The sequence below is a fragment of the Sminthopsis crassicaudata genome, chromosome 2 (assembly GCF_048593235.1).
Source record: "Sminthopsis crassicaudata isolate SCR6 chromosome 2, ASM4859323v1, whole genome shotgun sequence".
NCBI lineage: Eukaryota > Metazoa > Chordata > Mammalia > Dasyuromorphia > Dasyuridae > Sminthopsis > Sminthopsis crassicaudata.
Window position 1 is genome coordinate 264,055,451 of NC_133618.1, and position 26,815 is coordinate 264,082,265.

The window sequence follows — 26,815 nt, forward strand, 5'->3', positions numbered from 1 at the left end:
AGTTGCTTCAAATGTTGCTCTTCCTCCTTAAATACTTTTTAATTACAAATAGGACAAGACACAGATACAAACATGTTTGTGCAAATTAATTTTAAACATACAGTATGGCTTAAAAATCATCAATTGTTTCTGCATCATAATCATAGTACATTGATTGTTCTGATTTAGACACCACAATATAACTCAGAACAACTCAAACACGGTATAAAATTCCATGCAAATGCACAGAATACACTTGTTCTAAGTATGTGATGTTAAACATTTTTTAATTAACAAAAGTTTTAAGAATGCTATACCAATAATGAAGGTATAAAATTAAAACGTTCCACAAAGATTCTGAATATTAATATTTAAAGAAATAAGACAAAAATAAAGTTAATTTATTTACTTGACATATCTACCCTTTTTCTTTGCTGAATTTTTTTCTAAATAGGTAATGAATGACCTAGTCTTCATTTCAAAACCATTTATTAGGAAAAAAAAAAAAGTCTTAAAAACAAGATCCTGATTCACAAATCTGGTTTTTAAAAAGTTAAATCAGGACAGTGAAATTTGTACATGCACCCAAGTTGTCACTGAAATTTTAAAATATCCAAAAAAATCTAATAAACAATCAGCCTGAGCTACAAACTAGCATGGCTATATGCTACAATTCAAGTACCAGAACCTTAATCCTATATACATTACTAAATCAAGGAAAAAATGTCTTATAATTACAGTTCCAAAGGTTTAGTTGTTGGCAGTAGCTGAACCTTTGCTATTGGATTCTTTGGAGAACCTTTATACCAAACCCTTTCTCTTCCTGATGGTTTTCTGACAACTTTATCTTGTGTATTAACAGAAAAAGTTGAACTTGTATTTACAGGTCTTAAAGATTCATGATTAGTTAGGTCATCTAAAACTGACTTGATTTGGCTACCAAGTATCACCTTCTGTTTGGAAATTCGTGTAGGTCTCAGAGAAGCATTCCATGACTCTGTATGTCGTTTCACCTTTGAGGAAGGTTTAGAAGATAACTCTATACTTGATTTGGAAGTCATCTCTGAGCTTGACTGGTCACATGGCATAGCCTTTTGTTCTTGCTTATGATCTGAATGAAAAAGAGCAGTTGAACTGTTTGTCATGCTTTCTTTATAAGAAAGATCACTATCACAGCTCACGGATTTAACCAATGGGGAAGACACCCCTCTAAAACTGGTCAACCTCCCGGATTGTCTATGCATTTCTATTAAGGAGTTTATCCTTCTGACAGATTGCCGAACAGGAGTACGCTGAAATTTCAGAGGTGACTTAACTTTGCTTTCAGTTCTTGAATCATTTAATGACAGTTTATTAAACCAATGTATGTGATCTGAAACCTTTCCATGATCAGTTACCTGAAAATTTTGCATAAGAGTTTTATCACAAGTTTGTTCCAATGACTGCTGCTGAAAAGTTCTTCTATTCCTAGGCTCTAGTAATTTTGGCATATGACAAGCAATCTGTCGTGATGATTTAGTGACAACTTCCTCAGTATTTGAGGAACTCGATTCATTTTCTTCAACACCAATTTTAGTCTCTTCAGTTGCAATAATTTCTTTTTCTCCGAGGAATTCTTGTTTTGTTTGGTCATTTCTAGGAAATTCTTGCTTATTTAAATAGTCCTTGGGCATATTTAAATGAATATTCTCATGTGACTTAATTGTTTTTTGAATAGTTGTATCTTCTGCCAAATTTTGAATTTGATTTACTGAGAAATTTTGCTCTGAAACAATGGAATCTTTTTTATTCATATGATTTTCATCATGCTTTTCCTTAGATAATATTGTCTTTTCATGATCATCTTTAGCCTCAAATAGGTTCTTATGAGGACTAAATTCTAAATTAGGTACTTCATTTAGTTTTTCTTTCTTTGAACCAAATTCTGATGGAGGATTGTCACTGATCAAAGCATTAAGATTACTTCCAGATTCAGAAAATGCTTTCTGAATTTTCACTAAAGTTTCTGTGGTTAAATTATTTTCATCTCCACTAAGAGAGTTCCCAGTTAGGCTGTTTTCAAGTTTATCATTTACATTAATATCTGTGAGTTCACAAGGAAATTCAGGTGGTATTTCAACCCTAAGAACAGGTTTGGAAGGACTGCTTTCCTTGTTCAAAATTCCCACAAGAAGTGATGTCCCATTTGTCCTAATTTCTTGAAAATTGGTATTGTTAGGTCCAGTCCAAGACATTCGATAATTTATATCATCTGTTTGTTCTGGAGTCAACAAATTTTCCTCAGATTTGCTGATTCGCTTTGACCCTAAAAATGAAATAGTTCAGAAATTAAATACATATATCTTAAGTTATGATTCACCAAAGTATCAGTTCACTTTTTTCCAAAGCTTCTACATTAAAATAAATTGAATCCAATATGTACACAGAAATATTGTTAAAATGAGAAAATTGACTACCATTTTATTAGACAAATTGCCAACTATTCATAAAACATAGTCACTAGGACAAATATTTTGCATGAATATTAGAATTTAATTTTGTATTGTAATTTAACTACAAATTTTCTTTTTTCTTTTTCTTTATAATATTTTTCCAAGTTTTTTTTTTTTTAAGGAAATTATAAAAATGTTTAGTATACCTTTCTTTGTTAATCTTTCATCAACATCAGGGCTAAAAAGCAGTCCAGTTTTTACAGATTCAATCCTGTTTTTAAAATCTTCTTGACTTGCAAGTCTTCGTCCAACATGTTCATATCTATTCAAACCAGAACATCTGTTCTTTTGAGAAAAACAAATTTTAAAAGCTTGGGTTATGAATTACTCAATGACAAATTATAAGGTAAGGTAAAACAATGGTTTCAGAAAAATGGGTTCATGATTTAGACATAAAGACATATTAAAATGCAAATTAGAAGAACAAAGGATAGTCTAGATCCTTTCTAGCTCTGTGGAGAAAGAATTTACAGCCAAAGCAGAACTAGAGCATAGTATGAAAAGCAAAATGGATAATTTAAATTATATTAAGGGTTCTGATAAGTCTCCTTACTAAAACAGAGAGAGAACTGACTCAAATTTATAATACAAGCCATTCTCCAATTGACAAATGGTCAAAAGATATGAATGGAAAATTTTCAGATGAAGAAATTAAAACTATTTCTAGTCATATGAAAAAAAATGCTCTAAATCACTATTGATCACAGAAATGCAAATTAAGACAATTCTGAAGTACCACTATACCTCTCAGAATGGCTAAGACAATAGCAAAAAATAAATGATCATCTTTGGATGGAATATGGGAAAACTAGGACACTAATGCATTACTGGTGGAACTATGATCTGATCCAACCATTTTGGTGAATAATAATGAACTATGCCGAAAGAGCTATAAAATTATGCATTCCCTTTGATCCAGCAGTGTTGCTACTTGGTCTGTATTCCAAAGAGATCATAAAAGAGGGAAAAGGACCCACATGTACAAAAATGTAGCAGCTTTTTTTTTTTTTTTTTAAATAATAGCAAGGAAATAGAAATTTAGTGGATGTCCATCACTTGAGAAATGACTGAATAAGTTATGGTATATAAATGTAATGGAATATTATTGTTCTATAAAAAATGAGCAAGCTGATTTCAGAAAAGCCTGGAAGACATGAACTGATACTGACTGAAGTGAACAGAAACAAGAAGCCATTGTACACAGCAACAAGATTATGTGATGATCAGTTATGATGGACTTGGCTATTTTCAACAATGCAGTGATTCAAGGTAATTCCAATAGACTTGGCGATGGAAAGTGTTATTCTGCATCCAGAGAAAGAACTAAGGAGACTAAATATGGATGAAAGTATAATATTTTCACCTTTTTTTTGTCCAACTTTTTTTTCTCATGGTTTTTTCCCTTTTGGTCTGATTTTTCTTGCCCATGACAAATGTAGAAATATATATTTTAAAACTGCATATGTTTAACCTGTATTAGATTACTTGCTGTCTTGGGGAAGAACACAAAGTCTTACAAAAATGAATGAATGCTGAAAACTATCTTTACAGGAATTTGAAAAATAAAATATTTAAAAGAGTTTTTTAGAAAAAGAATATGACTGAGAATAATTGTATGAAGAATTGCTTCAAATGACAAATAGTAAGAAAAAAACAGGAAAGGATACAAACCCATGTTTTTTGTGTAGCAAAGAAGTGGAAACAAGGAATGGCAAAAAGAAAATATAGTATGAGTGGCAGAGAAGCACAGAAATGAGGCATGTATTTTCAGATATGGTCACCATTTTGATTTATTTTGTTTGATCATGCAAGGCAGGGCAAGGAATTCTATTTTTGAAAAGAAGAGGGATAATGAAGAGATACCCTACCTCCCCCACATATATCTATATGTATGTACCTATGTACACATGCATATAAGTATTATGTGTGTATACACACGTATATTGAAGCAAAGGTCAGTGAAACATTTAAAAATATGCAAGAGATCAAAACCAGAAATTCAGAAGGGACAGAATAGTTCTGTTACTATCATGTTAAATTTAACATTTACTTAAAAAAAAAAACCCTTGCAATAGAAGTAGAAGTTGATAGTTTTATGTGCAATCTTCATTTTTGTTCTTTGTATGTTGAAATATGTTTAAATTCATAAAAAAAAATTTTTTAATTTAAAAACAGGCACAATACTATATTGTTATGGAAGCTGAGTTACATCCATTTCTAAAAGAAGCAATTTAGAAACAGTTTAAATGACTAAAATGTCCATATCTTCTATCCTGGAGATGCCAGGTATATACCCCAAATAGGTCAAAGCCAAAAAAAAGGTCCTTATATACAAACATTAATATGAGCACTTTTTGTAGTAGAAAAGAATTGGAAACAGATATCCTATCAACTGGGAAGTGCATAAGCAAATATAAGAATATAATGGAATATTGCTATAATTATGGTAAAAAAAATTGTTAATATGAAGGATACAGAGAAATATGAAGACTTATATGAAATAATGCAAAGCTAAGTAGTCAGAACAAAAAATGTTATACATGATAACAACAATGAACAACAAAACAAAATAAAACTAAATTTGGTAAAATTGTAATGACCAAAGAAAGAGATATGAAAAAATGCATCTCTTCCCTCTTTTTTTTAAGATATTGAGAACTATGTACATAGAATACCATATACAGTGTCAGACTTTGCTGGTGTGTATTTGTTTTGCTGAAATATTTTCTTTCGGGGGCAGCTAGGTGGCGCAGTGGATAGAGCACCAGCCCTGAATTCAGGAGGACCTGAGTTCAAATCTGTTCTCAGACACTTAACATTTCCTAGCTGTGTGTCCCTGGGCAAGTCACTTAACCCCAGCCTCAGAAAAAAAAAAAAGAAAGAAATATTTTCTTTCTTACTGTTATTCAGGAGAGTACCAAAAAGAAGGGTAAGAGATATACTGGAAAATGAAAAGCAAATGATAGAAATAAAGTGTGAATTCTTTAAAACACCTTGGACATAAAGTACAAATTTTACTTATGGATTATAAAACATTTGTGCATTTTAAATGGCATTAAATGGTACTTGTGGCTGATTTGTTGCTTTCTTCATTTGTTTTTAGTGAGGCAATTGGGAATAAGTGGAGTGTCAAGTATCTGAAGTCATATTTGAACATAGGTTCTCCTGACTTCAGGATAGGTGCTCTATTCACAATGCCACCTTGCTGCTGCATTTTGTTTGTTTTTTCAAATTAGTCATCTATAAATTCATTCAAGATTAATGAATAAGGGGATGAAAGATACTTACTACATCTCTGCTACTTTTCTTCAGGCTAAACTTGAGGCGGAGAGATCTTCGGACTTTTTCTTTACGACTTATCTTAGGGGAAAAGCAACCAGCCTTTCCTGACTCTACCCTAAAAAAAAATTTTTTTTTGGAGAATGAAGAAAAAAAGCAAATTTTGAAAACAAAATAATCCAAGTTGATGGATATGTTGCCAACAATATTCTTTTTGGGGGATAAAATTTAAAACAAAATTTCACAATAGTGCTCAGCTCCTAAAAGAATAAAAATACCAGCTACTTGATAGAGGAGTTTGATAAATCATAACGATGCCAATTTCCTCATCTTTTATAATGAGGATTTGGACCAGATGGTTTCTAAGTCTAATCTGGATCTAGACAATTTTACAAATAATGAGAATATGAAAACTTTGTGTAGCAAATTAATGTGCTTCTGATAAGAACTATTGAGTTCTTTGAACTTGGGACAAAATGTTTTTAAATCACAAATAAAACATTTAAAGATTATATACTACAGGACAAAAGAGACAAGGTTTTAATCAAGCAGAAGTGGTTTTTAGATTGAAAATCTTTGGTTTGGGGCGGGAAGAAAAATTTTCTTGATTAATAAGAGCATATTGAAAGGGAAATTTTCAAAATGTTTTATTATTCAGGTTATATTGGTTTGTCAAAACAATAACTAAAAGTAAACTATCAAATTCATTTAAATTAAGTTTTATTGGCTAAGTTAACTACTGAAGCAACTTACCTGCATACTTTTTTGCTTGCAATTCTTTTACTTCGCCTCTGAACATCTGTATTGAATAGATGATTACTACTGATGGCTATAGGGGAGATGGAACTCTGGGAAGATGCACCAGGACTTTCTTCAAATTGAACTGTAAAAGTAACATGACATACAATAACTTTGTGATTTTTTTTTTTAATCAGAAAACATAATACTACTAATTTTTCAATCTCAAAATATTTAAGCTTTGGCTCAATAACCATTTTCCTTTTACATAAAAAACTAGTTAATTTATTATCCTTAAACTTTAGGAGGATCAAGAAAATATTTGTTACTCCTTTCTCTCCCTCACCAAGTTACCTCATATTTGTTTACTTACTTACTTATCTTCCTTGGTAGAGGTTAAATTCCCCAAAGATAGAGACTTTTAAATTTTGGTCTTTGGGAGGTCAGTGTCATAGAACTGAAGAATACATGGTAGTATGTAAGGTGTAAGAAAATTGGAAAGAGGCAAAATATTGATGGAATGGGGCCTCTCTTCCTACAGGAGGCTAGTAATCAGGCAGGAGATGCATGGAGCATGGGTCCAGATCACTGTGCATCTATGCTTTCTCTCCCAGATGTATATTATATCCATCCACATGAAAAAAATAAAATAGATTAAGAATGTTTACTGCAAAAATTTCAACATGCACTTGTGTGAATATCTTATAGAGCTTGTCCAATGTTATTTTTATGTTGTTGGAGTGTGGATGGGTATAACTATTCTGGAAAACCTTTGAGAATTATGCAATAGTGACTAAAATGATTACATACTTTGACCTGGATATTACAATACTTCCTTATCAAGGAAATCATTGATAAAAAAAAAGTCCTCAGGGGGCAGCTAGGTGGTGCAGTGGATAGAGCACCAGCCTTGAATTCAGGAGGACCAGAGTTCAAATCTGGTCTCAGACACTTAACACTTCCTAGCTGTGTGACCCTGGGCAAGTCACTTAACCCCAGCCTCAGAAAGGGAAAAAAAAAAAAAAAAAGTCCTTTGAAAGGACAGAAAGATGTTCTTCAAGATTGTTATAGATGAATGTAATGGAGTGATACTTTGCTACCAAAAAATACAGAGAAAACATGGAAGGATTTACACAACAAGTACAAAGTGAAACAAGGAACTGACACTGACAACAATGGAAAGAACCACCACCACAAAAAAAAAAAAAAAAAAGTCACAAAATTTCTAAGGCAAACAGTTCTAAAAGAATGAGAAATGCCCCCCAATACTGAAGAAAATAAAGGCTTTAAAAATAAAATAGACCCAATAGTTTAAAAAAAAAAAAAAAAAATATATATATATATATATATATATATATATATATATAAATCCACTGAAGAACTCTTTAGAAAGCAGAATTGGTGGCTCTCTTCAACAATGAGATGATTCAGATGAATTCCAGTGCTCTTGTGATGAAGAGAACTATCTACACCCACAGAGGATTGTGGGAACTGAGTATGGTTCCCAATATAGCATTTTTATTCTTTTTGTTGCTGTTTGCAAGGATTTTATTTTCTATCTCTTTTTTTTTTCCTGTTTGATTTTATTTTTCTTATGCAGCAAGATAATTGTATAAATATATATGCATATATTGGATTTAATATTTTTACCATGTTGAACATATATTGGATTATTTGCTATCTAGGAGAGGGGGAATTGGAGCACAAGGTTTTGTAAGGATTAATGTTGAAAAATTATCTATGCATATATTTTGAAAATAAAAAAGCTTTAATTTAAAAAAAGGGGGGGAGCAGAATTGGCCAAATGAAAAAGGAGGTTAAAAAGTACACAAAAGTTCTCAAGAAAATAATTCCTTAAAAATAAAAAATGGAAGCTAATGAATTCATGAGACAATAAGAAACAATAAAACAAAATCAAAACAATGAAAAATATTAAGAAACTGTGAAATATATTTTTGGAAAAATAACTGACCTGAAAAAAATTGATCAAAATGAAATCATTTTGTATTCTGATGGAAGTGGATATCTTCAACATAGAAAAGATCTAATCCAATTCCAATTGATCAATGATGGACAGAATCAGCTACACCCAGAGAAGGAACACTGGGAAATAAGTGTAAACTGCATTTTTTGTTTTTCTTCCCAGGTTTTTTTTACCTTCCAAATCCAATTCTTCCATTGCAACAACAACAACAAAATTCGGTTCTGCACATATATATATTGTATCTAGGATATACTATAACATATTTAATACGGATGGGAATGCCTGCCATCTAGGGGAGGGGGTGGAGGGAAGGAGGGGAAAATTCAGAACAGAAGGGAGTATATTACCTATGCATATGTACTGTCAAAAATGTTATAATTGTAAAATTAATTAAAAAAAAAAAAAAAAAGAAATCATTTAAGAAATACTGAACTTCCTGAAAACCATGACCAAAAATAGAGCCTAGACATCATTTTTCAAGAAATTACCAGAAAAACTGCCCTGATATTCCAGAACTAGAGAATAAAGTAGAAATTCAAAGAATCCACTAAAAAGAGATCCCCAAATGAAAATTCCCAGGAATACTATTGTCAAATTCCAGTGTTCCCAGGTCAAGAAGAAAATATTATAAGCAGTCAGAAACAAACAATTCAAATATTCTGGAATCTTAAGTCAGGATCACATAAAATTTAGCAGCTTCTACATTAAAGGATTAGAAGATTTATTATTAGAAGAATATTATACTACTATTTCCTAAAACAACCCATTCTATTTTTGGATAGCTCTAATGTTAGGAAAATTCAATTCAATTCAATAAATGTCAAGTGACTATTCAGAAAGCAGTTAGGTGGCACAGTAGATGAGCACTGTGGTTAAAATCAGCAAAACTCATCTTCTTGAGTTCAAATATGAACTCAGACACTTAGTCACTTAACCTTGTTTGTCTCAGTTTCCTCATCTGAGCTTGAGAAGGAATAGCAAGCTACTCCAATATCTTTGCCAAGAAATCCCAAATGGGTCATAGAAGAGTGACACAACTGAAATGACTGAACAATAACAAGAAGTGACTACTATATGAAACGTACTAGGCATATAATATCATGTCTTCAAGGAATTTATATTCTACTGTGAAAAATCAATATATACAAATAATATTTTAGCAGTGGAAGGGCATCAGGAAGTTATGTAGAATAATACCGGAGCTATGCTCCAAAGGAAGGTAGGGACTATAAAAAGAATTGAGGAGGAAATGTATTGCATAATGAGACACCTTATTCAAAGGCATGAGTTAGAAGACAAAATGTTATATATATATATAATAGGAATGATTAGGCCACTTTGATTGGAACAGAGAAAGTGTAAAGGGGAATAGTGGAAATAAAATTGGTAGATTCCAGAGAACATGAGAAAAGAAGCTATCAGTACTAGAGATGGTGGCAAGATATTATCTTCTGAGGAGAACCAAGTTTGTTATTGCAGAATTTTAAAGAGTTGAGAAACAGGAATTAAAAAAAAATTAATTGGGATCTTTAAAATACAAAGGAATAAAAGGTCTATGGGAAAGTAAGACTAAGAGTATAAGATGAGAAAGGAAGAGAATATTTTCCTCCTTTGGACTAATGGAATGATGGAAATAAGAACTCAGAATTATCCACAACAGAAAAAAATGACTATTTGATAAATATTCCTACTCTCCCGTGTCCTTCAATGGTTGAGCACCAAGTCAATGCAGGTCTTCATTGCTTCTGCCTCCCAGACAGACAAAGAATCTCACGGTTCTGGTAGCAATGAAAGAATAATCTGGCTGCTAGGCTAAATTCATGCTTTAAACAAGTGGTCCTCAAACTTTTTAAATAGGGGGCCAGTTCACTGTCCCTTAGACTGTTGGAGGGTCGACTATAGAAAAAACAAAAACTCACACTCTGTCTCTGCCCCTCAGCCCATTTGCCATAATGCAGCGGGCTGCATCAACGTCCTCAGCAGGCCGCATCTGGCCCGTGAGCCGTAGTTTGAGAACCCCTGCTTTAAACTCATCCTGAATTTTCATCCCCAAATCCTCAGTATCATCCAGTATGTTAGCTATTCCTTCCAGCTTTGTGCCAATCTGTGTTTTGATAAGTAGATATGCATTCATTTACTCAACAAGCATTATTTTGACTATTTTAGGTACAGTCAGAGATTCAATATAGGGATATAAAAATACTATAGTTCTTATCTTCAAGGTTTACAATTTTATACAAAGTTATTCAATTATTTGTTGAATGACTGAAACACAATTCACTGGTAAGTAAATGAAGCATTACTAGATACATGTATAACCTTATAATACAAATTCTATTTCTTACCTGATGCAGGTGTTGAAACACTACTGAAGAGACTACTTGGTAACAACTCAAAGTTTAAACTGGCCTTAATGGATTTCCTTTTTTTGCTTGAAAAGCCATGTGAAGAATCTATTGGTAGTTTTCGTTTTATCTTAGGTGTAAGAATCACTGGTGTCACTGATGACAGAGCTGTAATTTAAAAATAAAAATAAGTTGTAAATATTCACAAAAATCTGGCAAGCAGTACCTTAAAAGTCAATCAACTGATGAAGATACTGCATATTATACAAATAAGCATATTATATAAAAAAGTTGCACTCAAAAAGTTGAACCAAAAATTTATGGAAAAATTATTTGTAACTTGAACTTTATGAACAACTTTTGAAGTTATACTTATTCTGTTATGTTTTCCAAACTAAATTACACAAGAATTGAAATAAACTAGTTCAACTTCCTGGTATAGAATAAATTATTAAAATGAGTGCATATATTTCATTTATAAGAATGTGAAATCCAAAGTTTAATAGGCAACCCACATGAGTATGTTACATGTTTAGCAGTATATGGTTATGAAGAGACAGAAAACTATTTAAAACTGATTAAATTATGAACAAGACCTTATTTTCTAATCTCAGAACTTCTATTACAATAGGATAAGATCACTTAGCAATGCAGAGACTCATACATGAGTGTCTAAATGAGGGGATTTTCTATATAAGGGGCTCTGGAATCGTGGCCTCACAAGAAATTCCTGGATAGAATCAGGGATTCATGAACTTGAATAGGAAAATTACATTATATCTTTATTTCAATATCATTGGTTTCCTTTGTAATCCCATGTATTTCATTAATGTTTTTAAACAAATATTGGAAAGAGTACATATCTATATATGTAGATATAAATTTTACCAAACTACCAATAGGGTCCAGATTAAAACTCCTCCCATGTGCAGTATCCTCACTAAAAATTCTACTTTATTTGGCATTATGTTGACAATTTTTCCTTACTGTTAAAAAAACCAAATAAATTGTCAGAGAACAAAATTAAAAACATTACAAAAGCTTCTATTACTATTATATATAATACCTACCAATTTTCTCTTGCTGAGGTGTAGTAGAAGGCGTTTTATTTGATTTAAACTTATTCAGTGCTCCACTAACAAATTCTGAAATACAGAACACATAGAACCAATCATGTTTTGCTCTATTAATACGCATTTAACATTTATTATGTCTTAATAAAAAACAAATCACATATAAATTTTAACAAGGTCATAATAAGAAAAGTAGACAACTGATACCAAGCAATAATAAAATGCAAAGAAATTTTGCATGTTTGAAAAGATAATCTTTTGATTAAGCAGTTATCTAAAGACAGGCTATATTTCAATTCAAATATAGTTGATTTATGAGTGTTTTCAGTAAAAAAAAAAAAAAATCAAAAGGTACTCTTCTGGAAAAATGCTAGTTGATGACTAAATGAAACTGGTGACAAAGGTGTGAATTTTCTGAAACATGATTTGAGTTTTAAAGTAAAACAATGTATTTTAAGGCCAAACACTGACCATTAATAATTCACATTTATGTAGCATTTTAAAGTTTTAGTATTTTTCTCACAACTCTTCTTATTGAGATATGCAACATATTTTAAAATTTGTTTAAAATAATCGGTAAATATTGATTTGCAAAGTAAATTTTCCTGCATTCATTTCCAAATAATCTACTCTTTGAAGAGGTGGTCAGAGCTAAAGAAACCGGACCACTCTGGTGATGAAAGACAAATTCTACTTTAAAAAGCAAAGGTAAAAACAATTTTCATCCTGCTTAAACTAAGGAGAAGAGATAAGTTGATTTGATAGGCATCCATAAAATCTTTATCACTAGAAAATGTAATCATTCTAAAATTTTAAACATTTCTTACCTGTAAGGTAACCTAAGGACATTAGACATTTTGCTCCTAAATAATTGTAGAGCAAAGTTAATTCTAAGATGTAGAACAATTATTTTTACCAGACACAACTTATTAAAATGAAATAGACAAGACTATAGCTACCAAGGAGAAAGCTCTCCCTCTTAAATTCTAACACACAAGAAAGAGTTCATTCCTGACCCCCAAATGGGTTGTCTTAATGCTTCATTTCTATGGCTTTAAAGAACATAGTTTCAATCTGGGTTTAAAAGATATACCTAGTGATCAACAAGAAACTACTGCACATGGTATTTTCCCTATTATCTATCTATCTATCTATCTATCTATCTATCTATCTATCTATCTTTATAGTGTCTAGAGATCGCATGTAAATTGTATATAAGCAATTGGCATTATAAATAAAGCAATTTACATTTGTTGTAAATTGTATTGTAAAAAAGCCAACATTTATATCTTATCTCACAATGTTGTCTAGAATGAAATAATATAATCCATATAATCACTAAAGGAGATTTGTGTCATACTATTTGCCAATATTACCTTTTTTGATTCAGGATATTATTTAAAATACTAAATAACCCAGATGTTGCCAAAGATTAAATTCTGGCTTATTTGAAATTAACCATTTAGGCAGGGACAAGAGGAAAAGGGATGCCCATTTCTCAAAAATAATATTTCATTGCTTCTGAGCAAGTAACAAAATACCTAAAAATACTTAACCAGAACAAAACATAAAAGGGAAGACTCCTCTAAAACAACAGATCTGAGAGAGATGGCACTGTTATGCCAAGTGAACAATATGAAAGGAAAACTTGGTCTTGTTGACAGTTGATAAACTCCCTGAGCCTTCAAGGGATGTCACCCCATGATCACATGCATGAATAGATCTAGCATGCAGCTCAGAATGTAGAAGATTTAAGCTTCCATCTAGAGCTTTTAGAGAACAACAGGATAGATTTATGAAACTGAATATTAAAGCTAGAGTTATGAATATTCAGGAATTGCTGGGATACAATCTAATAGGAAAATGACCTTGTACTGTTTGTGTTGCAATGGCTGGGTGCAAATATGTAGTATTTGATATACAGAACACTATCTTTTGAGACAGATGGGAGTACCAAAAACTAAAAGGACATAGGGCACTCCTCCTTTTCCTCTCTAGTAACCTAAGCAGGATATATCTGTCACTCTGCATTTCCCCAACTCCAGGGGTAACTGAAAAAAAAAAAAAGGAAAAAAATGGAAAAAGATAACCAAAAATTAGCCAAAAGTACAATAGGCCTTTATACTGAAATTTAAAAAAGAACAAACTCAATCTTCATATAATTGTATAATTCATAAGTAAAAGGAATCTTAGAATTAACTTAAAGACATCTTTATTGGTCCTGAGACAATGTAGCACTCTTCTTGCTGCCCTGGAGGTAACAGAAAGGAAGGAAAAACAAAATGATCCAGCTCCCTTAATTATGCTTTTTTCTTCCCGTGTATCATTTCATGTTTTTTATCCATATGCTTATCTGTTCTTTATGCATATAATTTAACAAACACATATTAAGCACCTATCACATATCATGCATATAAATCATGTAGATTTTTAGGTTTGACCTTTAACTCTGGCATTTTGACATATATAATCCTGCTATCTTTAAAAATAGAAAGAAGCTGTGTTTAAATTTTTATGTTTGTGTTGTTAAAATTTCTCTGAAAGAATCTGTATATATTTTGGTCTTACCTTATTTGTGTGATTCATTAGGGTTTAATTTGTGAAAATGTAACCTACCAAATGCAAAATAATTAGAGACTTTTTTGTCATTGTCCTTCTAAATCCTCAAAACTGCTTATGAAGAACTGATCCCCCCCCCAAAAAAAAAACACAAAAAAACCCTGAACTATCTTTAGGACTCTTCCAACTTTAAATTATGTCACAAAATAGATTTAACTTTAAAAAAAAATAATATTACAATGGATTGCAGTCTTATTCATTTTGTAATATATTTTTTATTTATTCCTCCCTTTTTAAATGCTATCAATGTAGGGAGATCTTTACTATTTCATGTGGATTATTCCAAAATCCTTCCTCAATTCCCTTCATCTTTCTGACCTAAAAATAATCCTATAGGCAGCTGGAAAATCTTCCAAAAATATTATTTCCATTATACCAATGCACTGATCAAACCTTCAAATTGAAGTATATTATTTACATTAGAAAATCTAAGGTTAGCATTTAAGTTCTCCATGATCTTCTTTTCTAGTTTTATTCCTTATTGCTCTTCCACTTAAACCTTCATTTAAAGAAAGTTTCCTCATTGTCTCATACATATAACATGCCCACCCACACTTGAATTTCTTCATCCAAACCAATTATTACTCATTTTTGAATATCCATACAAAATTCCATGAATCTTTCCTAACTACTCATTCCTCTTCAAGCTTAGGATAATTTTTTAGCTATGCTAGTCATTTAACACAATCTTATACTTTTTCATGTTAACATTTATAACTTTTTATAACTGGTATTCTGTAGACCTAAGTTCTATCTTTGTGACATCTTGGGCAAGTCACTTAACCTATATGGAGCAGTCTCCCCATCAGTAAAATAAGGAGTCTGGAATAGGTCCCATTTCTACCTCAATTCTTTAATTTTAGGAGTGTATATCTTATTTTTCCAACTAAATGCTATACCAACAGGGTGTAATAATCTTATATTTCTTTACATCTCCCACAGCCCTTAACATACACAAAACAAATTTTCTGTTGGAATACAGTTATTTTAGATAATAAAAATTTCCATGTTTAGGTCAAAAATTATAATACTCACCACTTACACTCTGTCTTCTCTTTCTCTTATATTCAACAGGAGATTCATATTCACCTTCTTCATAACCGTCAAGTGATGGAGTAGAACTGGGGCCATCAATACCCAACATGACTGGTATCTTTTCTAAGATAAACTCTGGCACACGCCCTAAAGGACAGCATTGACAACATGTGTTACTTTCAAAATAAAGATATTATACACTGAACTTGTCATAGAATAGCATTACAAATCATAAGATTCAGACTAGAAGGAACTTTCACAAGTCACCTGGTTGCCCATTTCATTTAATGGATGATAAAACTGAGAGAGTGGTTAAATGACTAGCCAAAGGTCATGTAAGGAGCAAGCAAGAGGTGGGAGCTCTCTTTAAGCCTAAATCCTCAGTCCAGTGCTTTTTCTCCTATTATCATGCTGCCTCACAAGTTTCAGTGCTCATTTGGAAGAAACTGGCAAACAAAAAACAAAACAAAACAAAACAAAACAAAAAAAAAATCCATATTTAAGACATTTCACCTCTTCTTACCAATATCAGCTGCGTGATCAATCAGGGTCTTTACCACTGCAGTATGCAGGCGAAGCTTTTTTTCTGTATTGACTGACATTTTTTCATGTCCATCACTTGATTGTAAAAGGTTTGGAGCAAATATTACTGCAAGATTACTACTATCCATCTTATTCTCACTGGCTCTTTAAAAAAAAAAAAAAAAAAAAAAAAGTTCTATTAAATGTAGCCAAAATTTAAACAAACAAAACAATAATCTAATAGGTATATTTGTAGAGATTCTTCCTTTATTGGCTACATGTAAGGAAAAAATACTAAATCCATTCAAGAATTAACCAAGAAATGAGAAATTTAAAATCTTCTACACAGCCAAAATAATTTATAAAGTCCATACATCTAAACTATTATTTTTTATAACCAACCTTCTCAAAATCTTTACTCTGTGCTTACTCTTATTTAACACATAATTGTAACAAATTGCATTTGGTTTCAACATTTGCTGTTCTTAATGTAGCCGAATAAAAAGAGTGAGAAGAGCTACTACACGTAGCACAAAAATAACAGTAAGAAGTGACAAGTGATAGCAAAGAACAAAATAGAAAAATCATTAAAATTGCCTTGCATCAACAAATCCCTGGGGATCAATATTATGGCATAGCAAAATTGATATTCAAAATGATGGTTAAAAAATGATATTCCATTTAAGAAGATAAGGACATATAAATAAATTTTAGGAAATATTTTCATCCCAAATAGTTGAAATAAAAAGGCTTGGGTGCTTAAAATTATATATGATTAGCTATTTAAAACAACTAACTTCCTAAAAATTCCCCATAGCTGAAATTTTTTTTCTACTTGATTTTTTACTTACCTAAGAGAAACATTCCTGAGAAAGTTAAAGAAGTATCGTAATATATAAATTATACTGTCAGACATAAGACAAGAGAGCAACATTGTAGCAGTATTCTTCTCCTCTGTTTCTAACTGTTGAGCTTTGATAAGAGCTTCGTGCAAATCAATAGGAAGGATGGGTTCTGGCAGCTCCCTAAAAAATTGCTTTAGAAGTCCTGCAATATCACATGGAGGTGCAGAAGACAGGCAGCTTTCACCATGATCCAATTTGCTCTGAAATAAATTTCAAGTCTTTAGTTTCCTTTGGATTTAAGATCTCGTTTTTATCAAAATCTCTGAAAAGGAGATTTTCTTAGTAAATTTAATCTTTTATTTATTTGCTTTGGGTCACATATTATAAAACACAAAGGAAGGCCTAGTAAACAATCAAAAATATTTAGTCTTTTTAGGCTATAGGCACTTTCCTCAGAGGAGATGTCTTGTCAACTATATCTCTGCTGATCTCACACACACACACACACACACACACACACACACACACACACACACACACACGGAAAAATGAAGTATGACAAAGCTAATATATTACTGAGCTTGGAAATCAGTAGATCTTCTTTATGTCCAAGGTGCTTCACTGAAAATTCCTTAGCATTCATTGAATAAATCACATGGATTGTAATGTTAGAGGGATTCACATGCTAGAAAAATCAGACCTTTTGTACATTCATTTATGTTCTAACGTTATAACTGAGGATTTTTAACAATAAAACCAGAACTAGACAACTGTGAAAAGAAAAAAAAAATTTAGTCAAGGAATATGCTTACCTTCAGTGCTTTCAGACGGATAATAGAACCAGATTTCCTAAAAAGTCCCTCAATATGAACATGTTCTTCTAAAGATGTGCAAGCATCAACGAGAAAACTGACAAAGAAAGATCTTATCAATATATATGATCTTATAAAACCATATTATGTTAATATGTTTGTCATAGTACTGATGTACTGTGAAATTCCTATTCTGACACTTAGCTTGTGAATTCTAGATTACTTCCCCTTTCTATAATCTATTCACTGTTCTTTATGGGTACCAAAATTATTTTTAGTATGGCCTTTACTCCCATACCAGCACCTCTAAAACCTACTATAACCCTTAGAATTATATTATATAACTACATGTAAATACATATACATGCACATACGTATATGCAAACACATGCATACCCCAGCAAATCTTTTTGCAATTATCATCCCATAAAATATGATCTCTTTTAAAATCAGTTTAATTCACCATTTGTTACATTCCCCTATGCAAAACATCCTAGACACCAGATACAAAGGCAAAAAATTTCAACCCCTCTCAACATGTATATTATATATACAGATAAATAAATATATAAAGTTGAGTTAAGAGGGAGACAATAAAACTAGGTAAAAGGGAAAATAGATCAGAAAAGGCCTAGTATAATAATGAAGCTAGGGATTATAAGAGATAATAGTGAAGATGGAATATATTATATACCTGGGAGACAGTTTATGCAAAGGAATGGAGGCAGGAGATTGAGTGTATCATAAAGAGGAGTAATGGCAAATAGATTGGAAAGGTTAAATTATAAAGTTCATTAATGACTACTACAACATAAAGACCCCAATTTGAAATGTCTACAAATTTTTGAACCTTAAAATTTGTACTATTCAAAATTTACACTATGTGCTTAATATCATACTTTGCTTACCTTGGAATGTTTCCATATTCTGGTACAAATGACTGGGGTAGTGCAGAAAAAGGTACTCCAAATATTTTCTCCTAAAATGTAAAAGTCATTTGCTGTAAGTATCAAGATGAACAATGTGCAAATATAAGCACTGAATGTTACTTTGAAAGGAAAACAAACTATGTTTTCAGGAAAGGAGTAAAAAAAAACCAAACTTGTTACTAGTATTCTGAATATTGTCACATTAGCTAAAAGGCAACAAATTTTGGTGATGGGGCTCTGAAGAATACTATAACTAGTCTGAAATACTAAACTAAATGCATTATATAAATAATATCTAACACTTATTCTAATGAAGAAGCAATTTGGATCAAATACTAATACACTTTAAAGTATCATCGTTATAAGGATGTGATGTAGGTTTAATACTTCCAAACTTGTATCTATTAAAATGGACATTTTTCTTAAATTACCTTCTAAAGATGTAAATACTAACCTTGAACAAATTCAAATCATGTGAAAAAGCAAAAAAATAAAAATTCTACTTCAAATTATCTGTACTACTGTGAACAAATAGGAAAAGATGGGTGAATTTTTTGTGGCTGCTGAATATCATTACTATAGAAGTTACACTTTCTAACAAAGTTTTTCAAGAGACTAGCACTGGAGACATTGTTGAGGAGGAAGAAACCCCAACAATGTTAGGGTTCCCAGGTTGGTGTCACAGGTATGGTTTAAAAATTCACAAACTTAAGTCTCCAAGTTAAGGTGCAAAGGCTTATTACACTACTAACAGTGGGCTAAATTTCAAAAGAAGTTAGCAAAGAACTAGGGACAAGAAAATAAATTTATAGAAAAAAGTTAGAAAAATCAGTGCTTCATGTCACTGATATGCTAACTCTATGGCTTAGAGGTAGAGTTGAGTAGTGTTCTGGTTCTGACTTTGTGAGCAAGTACAATACCCATAATTGAGGAGGGTTGGGGAGGGGAAGACCAGGAAGTGGGTTTTTAACCTGAAAGTTCACTAAGTCAAAAAGCGGACCCCCAATTTTGTTCTGAGTTGCATCAACTTTAAGCACTTCATTACTGTTGCTCTTTAGTATGAGAAACTGTTATCACTAATGGCCAGCAATATTTATAATCATAGCATCCATGGTCATAAACTGAGGCAGGATAAACCATGGGAAGAAATACATTTCCAACTATTCAAGGGTAGGGGCCTTAGAGTTATTATTATATCTCCCCTAAAAGCTATACCATATCAATATTAAAAATAAACCTTAAAAGTTCCAATCAATGAACTTTTTGTACAGTTGATGTTTCTATCTTCTTTCCTATTATTTTTGATTAGATGATTTTCCTTAACTATTTACAGCACTTTTTCTTAAAGATTTTGTCAGTGGAACAATTTATGAAAGGCACCCAAGATTCAGTAGTCCTGAATTTTAAGTAATGTCTCCATGTGGCCTTTGACAAGTTACTTCATCTCTTTCAAGACTCCTACTTTACCTATAAAATGAGGACATTTAAGGACTCATTCAGAAAATATTCCATTGTAAACTTGTAGGATTGAAGAAAATCATTTACAGTATTTTTAAAAATCAATCCATAAACATTTATTATGTGTTATGCCAGGCATTTGGGATAAAAATACAAATAAAATAATACCTATTCTCAAGAAATGTTATTTTCTCAAGGGGCAGCTAGGTGGCTCAGTGAATAGAGCACCAGCCTTGAGTTCAGGAGGACTGGAGTTCAAATTTGGTCTCAGACACTTAACACTTCCTAGCTGTGTGACCCTGGGCAAGTCACTTAATCCCAGCCTCAAAGGAAAAAAAAAAAAAGAAAGAAATGTATTTTCTAAAGCATGTATGGATGATAATTTTTTTAAAAGTTAAATAAGCATATTTTTTAGAAAAAGGAAAATCAGAAAAAAGTTGGAAGGCAAAATATGACATCAGAATTGAAGGAAAAGATTCTGTGACAGAGAAAAGGAGTTAATGAATTACAGGCACGTGGAGATGGCAACTACAAAGGGAGAGACAGGAAATATCAAGTAAACAAGGACAACAGACAAGACTAGTCTGAACGGATTGGGGGAGGAGATTGGTGAGTAATAAACAATGAGGATGGAAAGATAGCCAGTAAAGGACTTTAAAAGTTAAGTAGGAGTTTATATTTTATCCTGGAGGTAATAGGAAAGCACTGGAGTTTACTGAGTAGGGGCATAATGAGATCACATATAGGCTAAAGGAAAATCACTTTGGCAGCAACATGTAATGTAACTAGAGTGCAAAATGGTTTGCAGCAGGAAGAACAATTAAGAGATCAATTTAATAATCTAAATGTGATAAGTTTAAACTAAGGAGATGAGTAGAAAGAATTAGAAACAAGACTGGCAACTCATTAGATATAGTGAGTAAGGGAAAAGGAGGAGTTGAGGACAATAAGGTTTTGAACCTGGGAAACTAGAACGGCAGTGTCTTGGCCAGAAATAAGAAAGTTTGGACAGAAAGAGAAATATAAGATGTTTTGAACCTGTTGATTTGATATCTCTGAAATATCAAGTTTTCAAAATGCAGAAACTGACATAACCTGCTGTTCAGTGAGTTTGAAATATCCAATAGACAAGTGATGTAGGACAGAACCTCAAGAGAAGAAACCAGAGCAAGATATGAAGGCTAAGGGTTGTAAAGGATCTATGATTTCACTGAGAGGGAACTTCTAAATAAGGGCACTTTACCAATGTAGAATGGCATCTTCTCTGCGATTTATAAAGCTTAAGTATCTAGAACACAAAATAGTTAAGTGACTTGCCAGGAAATCACACAGGAAAGAATAAATCAGAGGCAAGATCCCAGGTCTTCCTGGCCTAAGGTCAGCTTTTTAACAATAGGTCTCAAGTCATCTGAAGGAAGATAATTAAAACAACCCAGGGGATTGATGGGATTAATAAGAGAAATTCTCTCACGTAACAAACTTTAGGCTCTAGAGAAAGATTCAGGGACAAAAATGAAAACAGCCCTATCTCAAGGAAATTATATTTCGTAGAGGAAGGGAAAAGAGTAGAGGGGAAGAAACAGATACATATGTAAATATATAATATATGTAAAATAACTGAAAGGGGAGAAACTTGACCTACAAATAATTAGGAAGCTACTATAATTGTCCAGGTGAGAAGAAAGCTGGAACTAGGATTATGAAATGAAGATTAGAATGTTTTGTAGGTGGAATCAACAAATGGTTGGGCAGGGGGATTATGGGAAAATGAAGAGTTAAAGCTGATTTCAAGTTCATCAAAAGAATGATTAGAATAGTGGGGCTCTCAAAAGAAATTTCAGAGAGGGGTGGGTTTTTAGGGAAACACAGCCCTGTGCAACACCTCCAGGAAATGTCTAAAAAACAGCTAGTGATTCAGGGCTAGAATTGAGGAGGGAGACTAGTACTAAAGATAACAGATCTAAGTGTACATAGCAAAGATAGGTGTATGCTACAAGTCCAGTGCTCTTTACACCATATAGATTTAATCCAATGCCTTCAAAAGAATACTTTAAAATGGAAGGGAAGACAATAAAGTGACACAAATAGTAACTTTTGCCTAATAGTCTATATATTGGTATAAATTGTAACCTTTAAGCTTTTATGTTAGAAACTATGAATGTGAATCAATATAAAATGTTACTGCAAATATAAGTTAAATTTTAATAGTTGTAAGTTGTTTCATCTCATGCTACATTCTGAATAAATTCCAGGGCTATTTACCCTGATTTACACTCTTTAAAGTCATGTATCCTTTATTTATACAACATAACTAACCATTCACATATTTAGGTTTTATGTGGCTGTTTGTCCAATACAATGTGTCAGAGTAGTCAGTTTCTACTCTACATAGCAGAGATACTTCATGCATGATTTTTTTAAATTGTGAAATTCCTAGATGTTATGAATGAAAAAATAACAAGGACTATGTTATACAAAGACATCTATTTTTTAATCATTTTATTTCACTTTCTTTATCAATGATATCATGTCTCACACCAAGTACCTAAATTTTTTTCCCTCAATTTCCTGAAACCTTTGAAAATGTCATCTCATAGGTATAAAATCTCAAGTAGAGACTGAAACAATTGAAGAAACTATCATATTGGTAAATAAGCATCAATTGAAACAAAAGTGTAAAGTTAATTACCCAGTTAAAAATGTTTTTTGACAAATCAAAGCTAACAGTAGCAAAAATTAAGTTAGGGCATAGCCGGAAGATTTCAATTATACACTCAAAAGTAACTGCAACAAATGTACACAGAAGAACCACATAAAAGAAACTATATTCAACACAACTCACAATTGTTTTGTGTACACACACACACACACACACACACACACTTCAAGTACTTAACAAAACTGCCCCTGCACATTTAATAATTTCCATTGAACCATTCAGAAAAAACCATTTTAAATGAACAGCCTTTCCTGACAGCCCATAAGCTTCAAAATTAATCACAAATAAAGCTCCAAGTTCTCACCTGAAAAACAAGTAGAAAAACTCTTGATATACCCGTAGTATTCACTCCAAAGGGCTCTTGTAAAGTTTAGGTAAAATCAGCTATATGGAACAATTTGCAAACTTAAAGGCACTATATAAATGTTAGTTATAATCGTAACTCTTGGGATTTTCACCTTATGCTTTATATTTAAAGCATCTGTAAGACTAACAAGGAGCATGGGCTAGTAAACAAAAATGCCAAGTTCAGGATCTACCTTGAAGAACAACTGTTCTATGATTCTGTCCCTTAATCTCTCTCTGGGGCTGATTCCTCATCTGTAAAATAATGAATTAGACTGGATGGTTTCCGAGTTCCTTTCTGGCTCTAAAAAGGGAGTGAGGTGGGTCGATGGAGAGAGGTAGGCCTGAGTCAGGAAGAGTTCAATGAGGCTTCAAAGACTTGATAGCTGTGGGATCCCAAGAAGTTAACCTCTTAACCACTTTGTCTCAGTTTTTCTGGTCTCTAAAACGTCCGTGATAACAGCCTTACCAACCTTACAGGATTATTGTGAGAATCAAATGACAGAATAAATGTAAAGTACTTAACGCAGTGCCTGGGACGTAGCTTTATGTAAATGTTAGTTATCCTTTTTTTCTATCCACTTACAAGTGCTGGTTTATAGGGATTCTTACTAGCCATCAGACTTCCTCCCTCGGCCTTCTTTCCCTGGACTTACCCCAACAGCTACAGCTGGTGATTCCTGCCGGCCGAAATCCAGATGCCCTCGTCGGCCCTTGATCTTGATGCCATAGGCGGCTCGGAGATGCTGCTGCAGGGCCAACTTCACCAGCCTCCGGTCCCTCATTCCGGTGCGTAAGCCGCCCCCTTCCCCCACTCTCCTCCTCCGCGTACTCCTCCTCCTCCACTCCCCGACCTTCCTTAGCCACCAGCTCTTCCACTTGCTACAAACCCTCAGTGTCACCGCCTTCAAGCCAGCTCCCTTCCGCCCACTTCCACCACCCCTCCCGGGGCCTTGCCCTCCTCCAGCCACTTCCGCGTCCCTTTTCCCCAACTCCAAGCCCTGGCCTGCTTTTCCACACCACGTTCCTTGCACAGACCGTTCTCTTAAGTCACCCTCCACTTCTTTCCACTACCACGCTCCCCTAAGACACTTCCCACCGCCCTCTCCACGCTCCTTCTAAAACACTTCCCACAACCCTTCCGCTCCTTTTAAGCCAACTTCACATCAACCTTTCCACGCTCAGTCACTTCCCACCAGATGACCGCCCCCCAGACTCCTACTTCCTGTGTTTCCGCTCACTCTCGGGTGCCCTTCCCCACGCACAACCTTCCCGTCTACTGCTCTTTGCCAGCCAGACCTTAGCTAAAGCTCCCTACACCCGGAGACTCCGCGGCCCCCTCTGCCCTGCGCTTCCCCTGCCTCCGACCCCAACCTGCGGCCCAGCCGCTGACTCCTCGAGCTCCTCCAGTCCCGGTCCCCGCCCGGGCTGGTCCCCACTGTCACCTCGTCTCGCTGAAATTACTTCTCTCCCGTCTGCCCTCCGTCAGCCTGGCTTTTCCCCCGGCCAGCGCATCCCTGGCCGCTCTCTCTGGCAGAGCGGCCGCCTTTCAGCCCTACCCCACCTCGGTAGCCTAGCCCTGAGATCGCCTCCGGTACAAACACAATCGCTCAAACGGCGGCGCCAGAGCTCGAGGCGCTCTCTGATTGGTCCGCTCCCCATTCAAAATCAGGACCCCGGAGGACGCCTCATAACGGCCTGACTTAGTGATAAAGTGGAAGACAGATACTAAGCCTGAGCAACAGAGGGATCAAACATCTTCTATAGGAACTAGTCCTTTCTTGCCTGATGGTTCTGGGCAGCGAGGAGTATTGCAGGACATGTGATGGAAATGGCCAAACCTTCCCAGTCTGCGCCCCCACCCCCTGCTTTGCTACATCTCACTGAAAATTCTCAGGCAGTTAGAATAGGTACCTCATCATCCATCCTTTTAAAAGATAGTAAAAGACCCAGAGTGGGGAGGGCCGAGCCAGGTTCTACGGCAAGCCAGAAGAGGTGCTTTGTAGCTTTCCTTTTGGGGGCGGCTATTCCCTGAGGAAACCTGACGCCCGAATGTGCGAGCCGAGGCTGGAGACTGTCTCTTCCTGCTTCCTCTCGTAACAGCAATTAATTCTACTCAAACCATTTATTAAGTCTCTGACGCAGGGCCAGGCCTGAGAGGCCAGACTAAAGGGCCAGTGGTCCTGTGCTTGTGAGGAGCACCGAGGGCGGGCAGTCCTACCTGGGGCTCTGACCGGCGGGCCCGGCGCCCGCTGCCTCTTTGTAGAGTACATTGGGCTCTGCTCCTCACTTCAGACTTCCTTCATTGCCGAGGATCTAGAATTGGAATTAGGAGGGACCTGAAGTTGAGTCCTCCCTCTGACACTGGGCTGTATAATCACCAGCACATTTATTAATCTCTGGGTGTTCCGTCTGTAAAGTGGGGCTCAGTGTATTCTCCAAGGAAAGCGGAGTGTGATAGCCCGACCAGGCCGCCAGTCAGAGCTTAGGTTTTATTACTAGATGTTGGGGAAGACTGACAAATGTCAGAGAGACAGGGTAAAGTGGGGCTCAGTGTATTCTCCAAGGAAACCGGAGTGTGATAGCCCGACCAGGCCGCCAGTCAGAGCTTAGGTTTTATTGCTAGATGTTGGGGAAGACTGACAAATGTCAGAGAGACAGGGTAAAGTGGGGCTCAGTGTATTCTCCAAGGAAAGCGGAGTGTGATAGCCCGACCCGGCCGCCAGTCAGAGCTTAGGTTTTATTACTAGATGTTGGGGAAGACTGACAAATGTCAGAGAGACTTAGGGGCGCACATGTGCGTACCAAAAAGTACGAAGACTCGCTGGTGGTATTCAGCAACTCTGGGAGCCACTCCCGATAAGCCTTTAACTAGCAGACAGGAATGTCTTATTTTTTCCATTCCTCTAAGTCTGTATTTAATTATTTCTCAATCATGTTCAACTCTTCCTGATGATCCCCTTTTATTGGCAAAGATACCGGAATGGTTTGCCATTTCCTTATAAAGCCCGTTTTTTACCAAGGAGGAAACAGGTAAACCAGGTACACTTGCTCAGTCACATAGCAAGCTAACTGCAAGCTAAAGGCCTCTTCAGGAGGATTTAAATATCCCAAAGAACTGGAAGGAAAAATAATGGCAATGCCCCTTTGACTGCTCTGCTGGAGTCAATCTTATTTAAAGGGGAAGTAGAGGAGTCGGAAGAAAGTTGGGATTTAAAAACTTTGTGCCTAGAGACGTATGATTTATCACTGAAAGGAATCTGCGGTACAAACGATAGGTTCCTGAAACAGGGAACGATGGATTCAAGTCTCCTAAACCAGCCGAAGAACTAATTTTTTGCATCCCTACGGGAAGGTCCATTGGAAGTGGGGGAGATCACTACTAAGCTCACGTTACTCTTTAATGTCACTAGGTAGAATTTCTCTAGCCTCCTATTATTATATGGAGGTAGTCCAGCTACCTCTGCCTGCCCAGAGAGCTGCTGGTGTTGATTAATACCTGATCAATATGATAGGAAGACTACATGATTTGAAGTCACCACGCTCAAACTGTAGTTCTATTGACTACTTCTACGCCCCGGGCAATTACTTAACCTCTCTGGGCCTCAGATTGCCCAGCTGCAAAATGAAACAATAGAACT

At 34.5% G+C, this 26,815-nt stretch overlaps 2 protein-coding genes across 2 annotated transcripts in view; both read right to left on the minus strand.

Annotated features, from left to right (window-relative positions):
* SCG5 (secretogranin V) overlaps positions 1-26,815 on the minus strand; it is a 192,270-nt gene that overhangs the window by 72,459 nt on the left and 92,996 nt on the right. The window lies entirely within an intron of this gene.
* Positions 7-24,794, minus strand: ARHGAP11A (Rho GTPase activating protein 11A). The gene is made up of 12 exons (XM_074289195.1): positions 23,831-24,794; positions 18,632-18,702; positions 17,724-17,820; positions 16,918-17,171; positions 16,068-16,231; positions 15,545-15,691; positions 11,888-11,962; positions 10,818-10,985; positions 6,504-6,633; positions 5,760-5,868; positions 2,618-2,756; positions 7-2,284 (listed from the first exon to the last, which is right to left on the minus strand). Exons 1-12 carry the CDS (start codon positions 23,957-23,959, stop codon positions 714-716), a joined length of 3,054 nt encoding a protein of 1,017 aa, XP_074145296.1. The 5' UTR covers positions 23,960-24,794; the 3' UTR covers positions 7-713.

Excerpts from the sequence above, each read along its gene's own strand:
- ARHGAP11A (XM_074289195.1), bottom strand. The coding sequence starts at position 23,959 with ATGAGGGACCGGAGGCTGGTGAAGTTGGCCCTGCAGCAGCATCTCCGA. Across the intron at positions 18,703-23,830 it reads CACCAGCTGTAGCTGTTGGG|GAGAAAATATTTGGAGTACC; the intron begins GTAAGTCCAGGG and ends TTTACATTTTAG. Across the intron at positions 17,821-18,631 it reads GAATATGGAAACATTCCAAG|TTTTCTCGTTGATGCTTGCA; the intron begins GTAAGCAAAGTA and ends TTTCTTTGTCAG.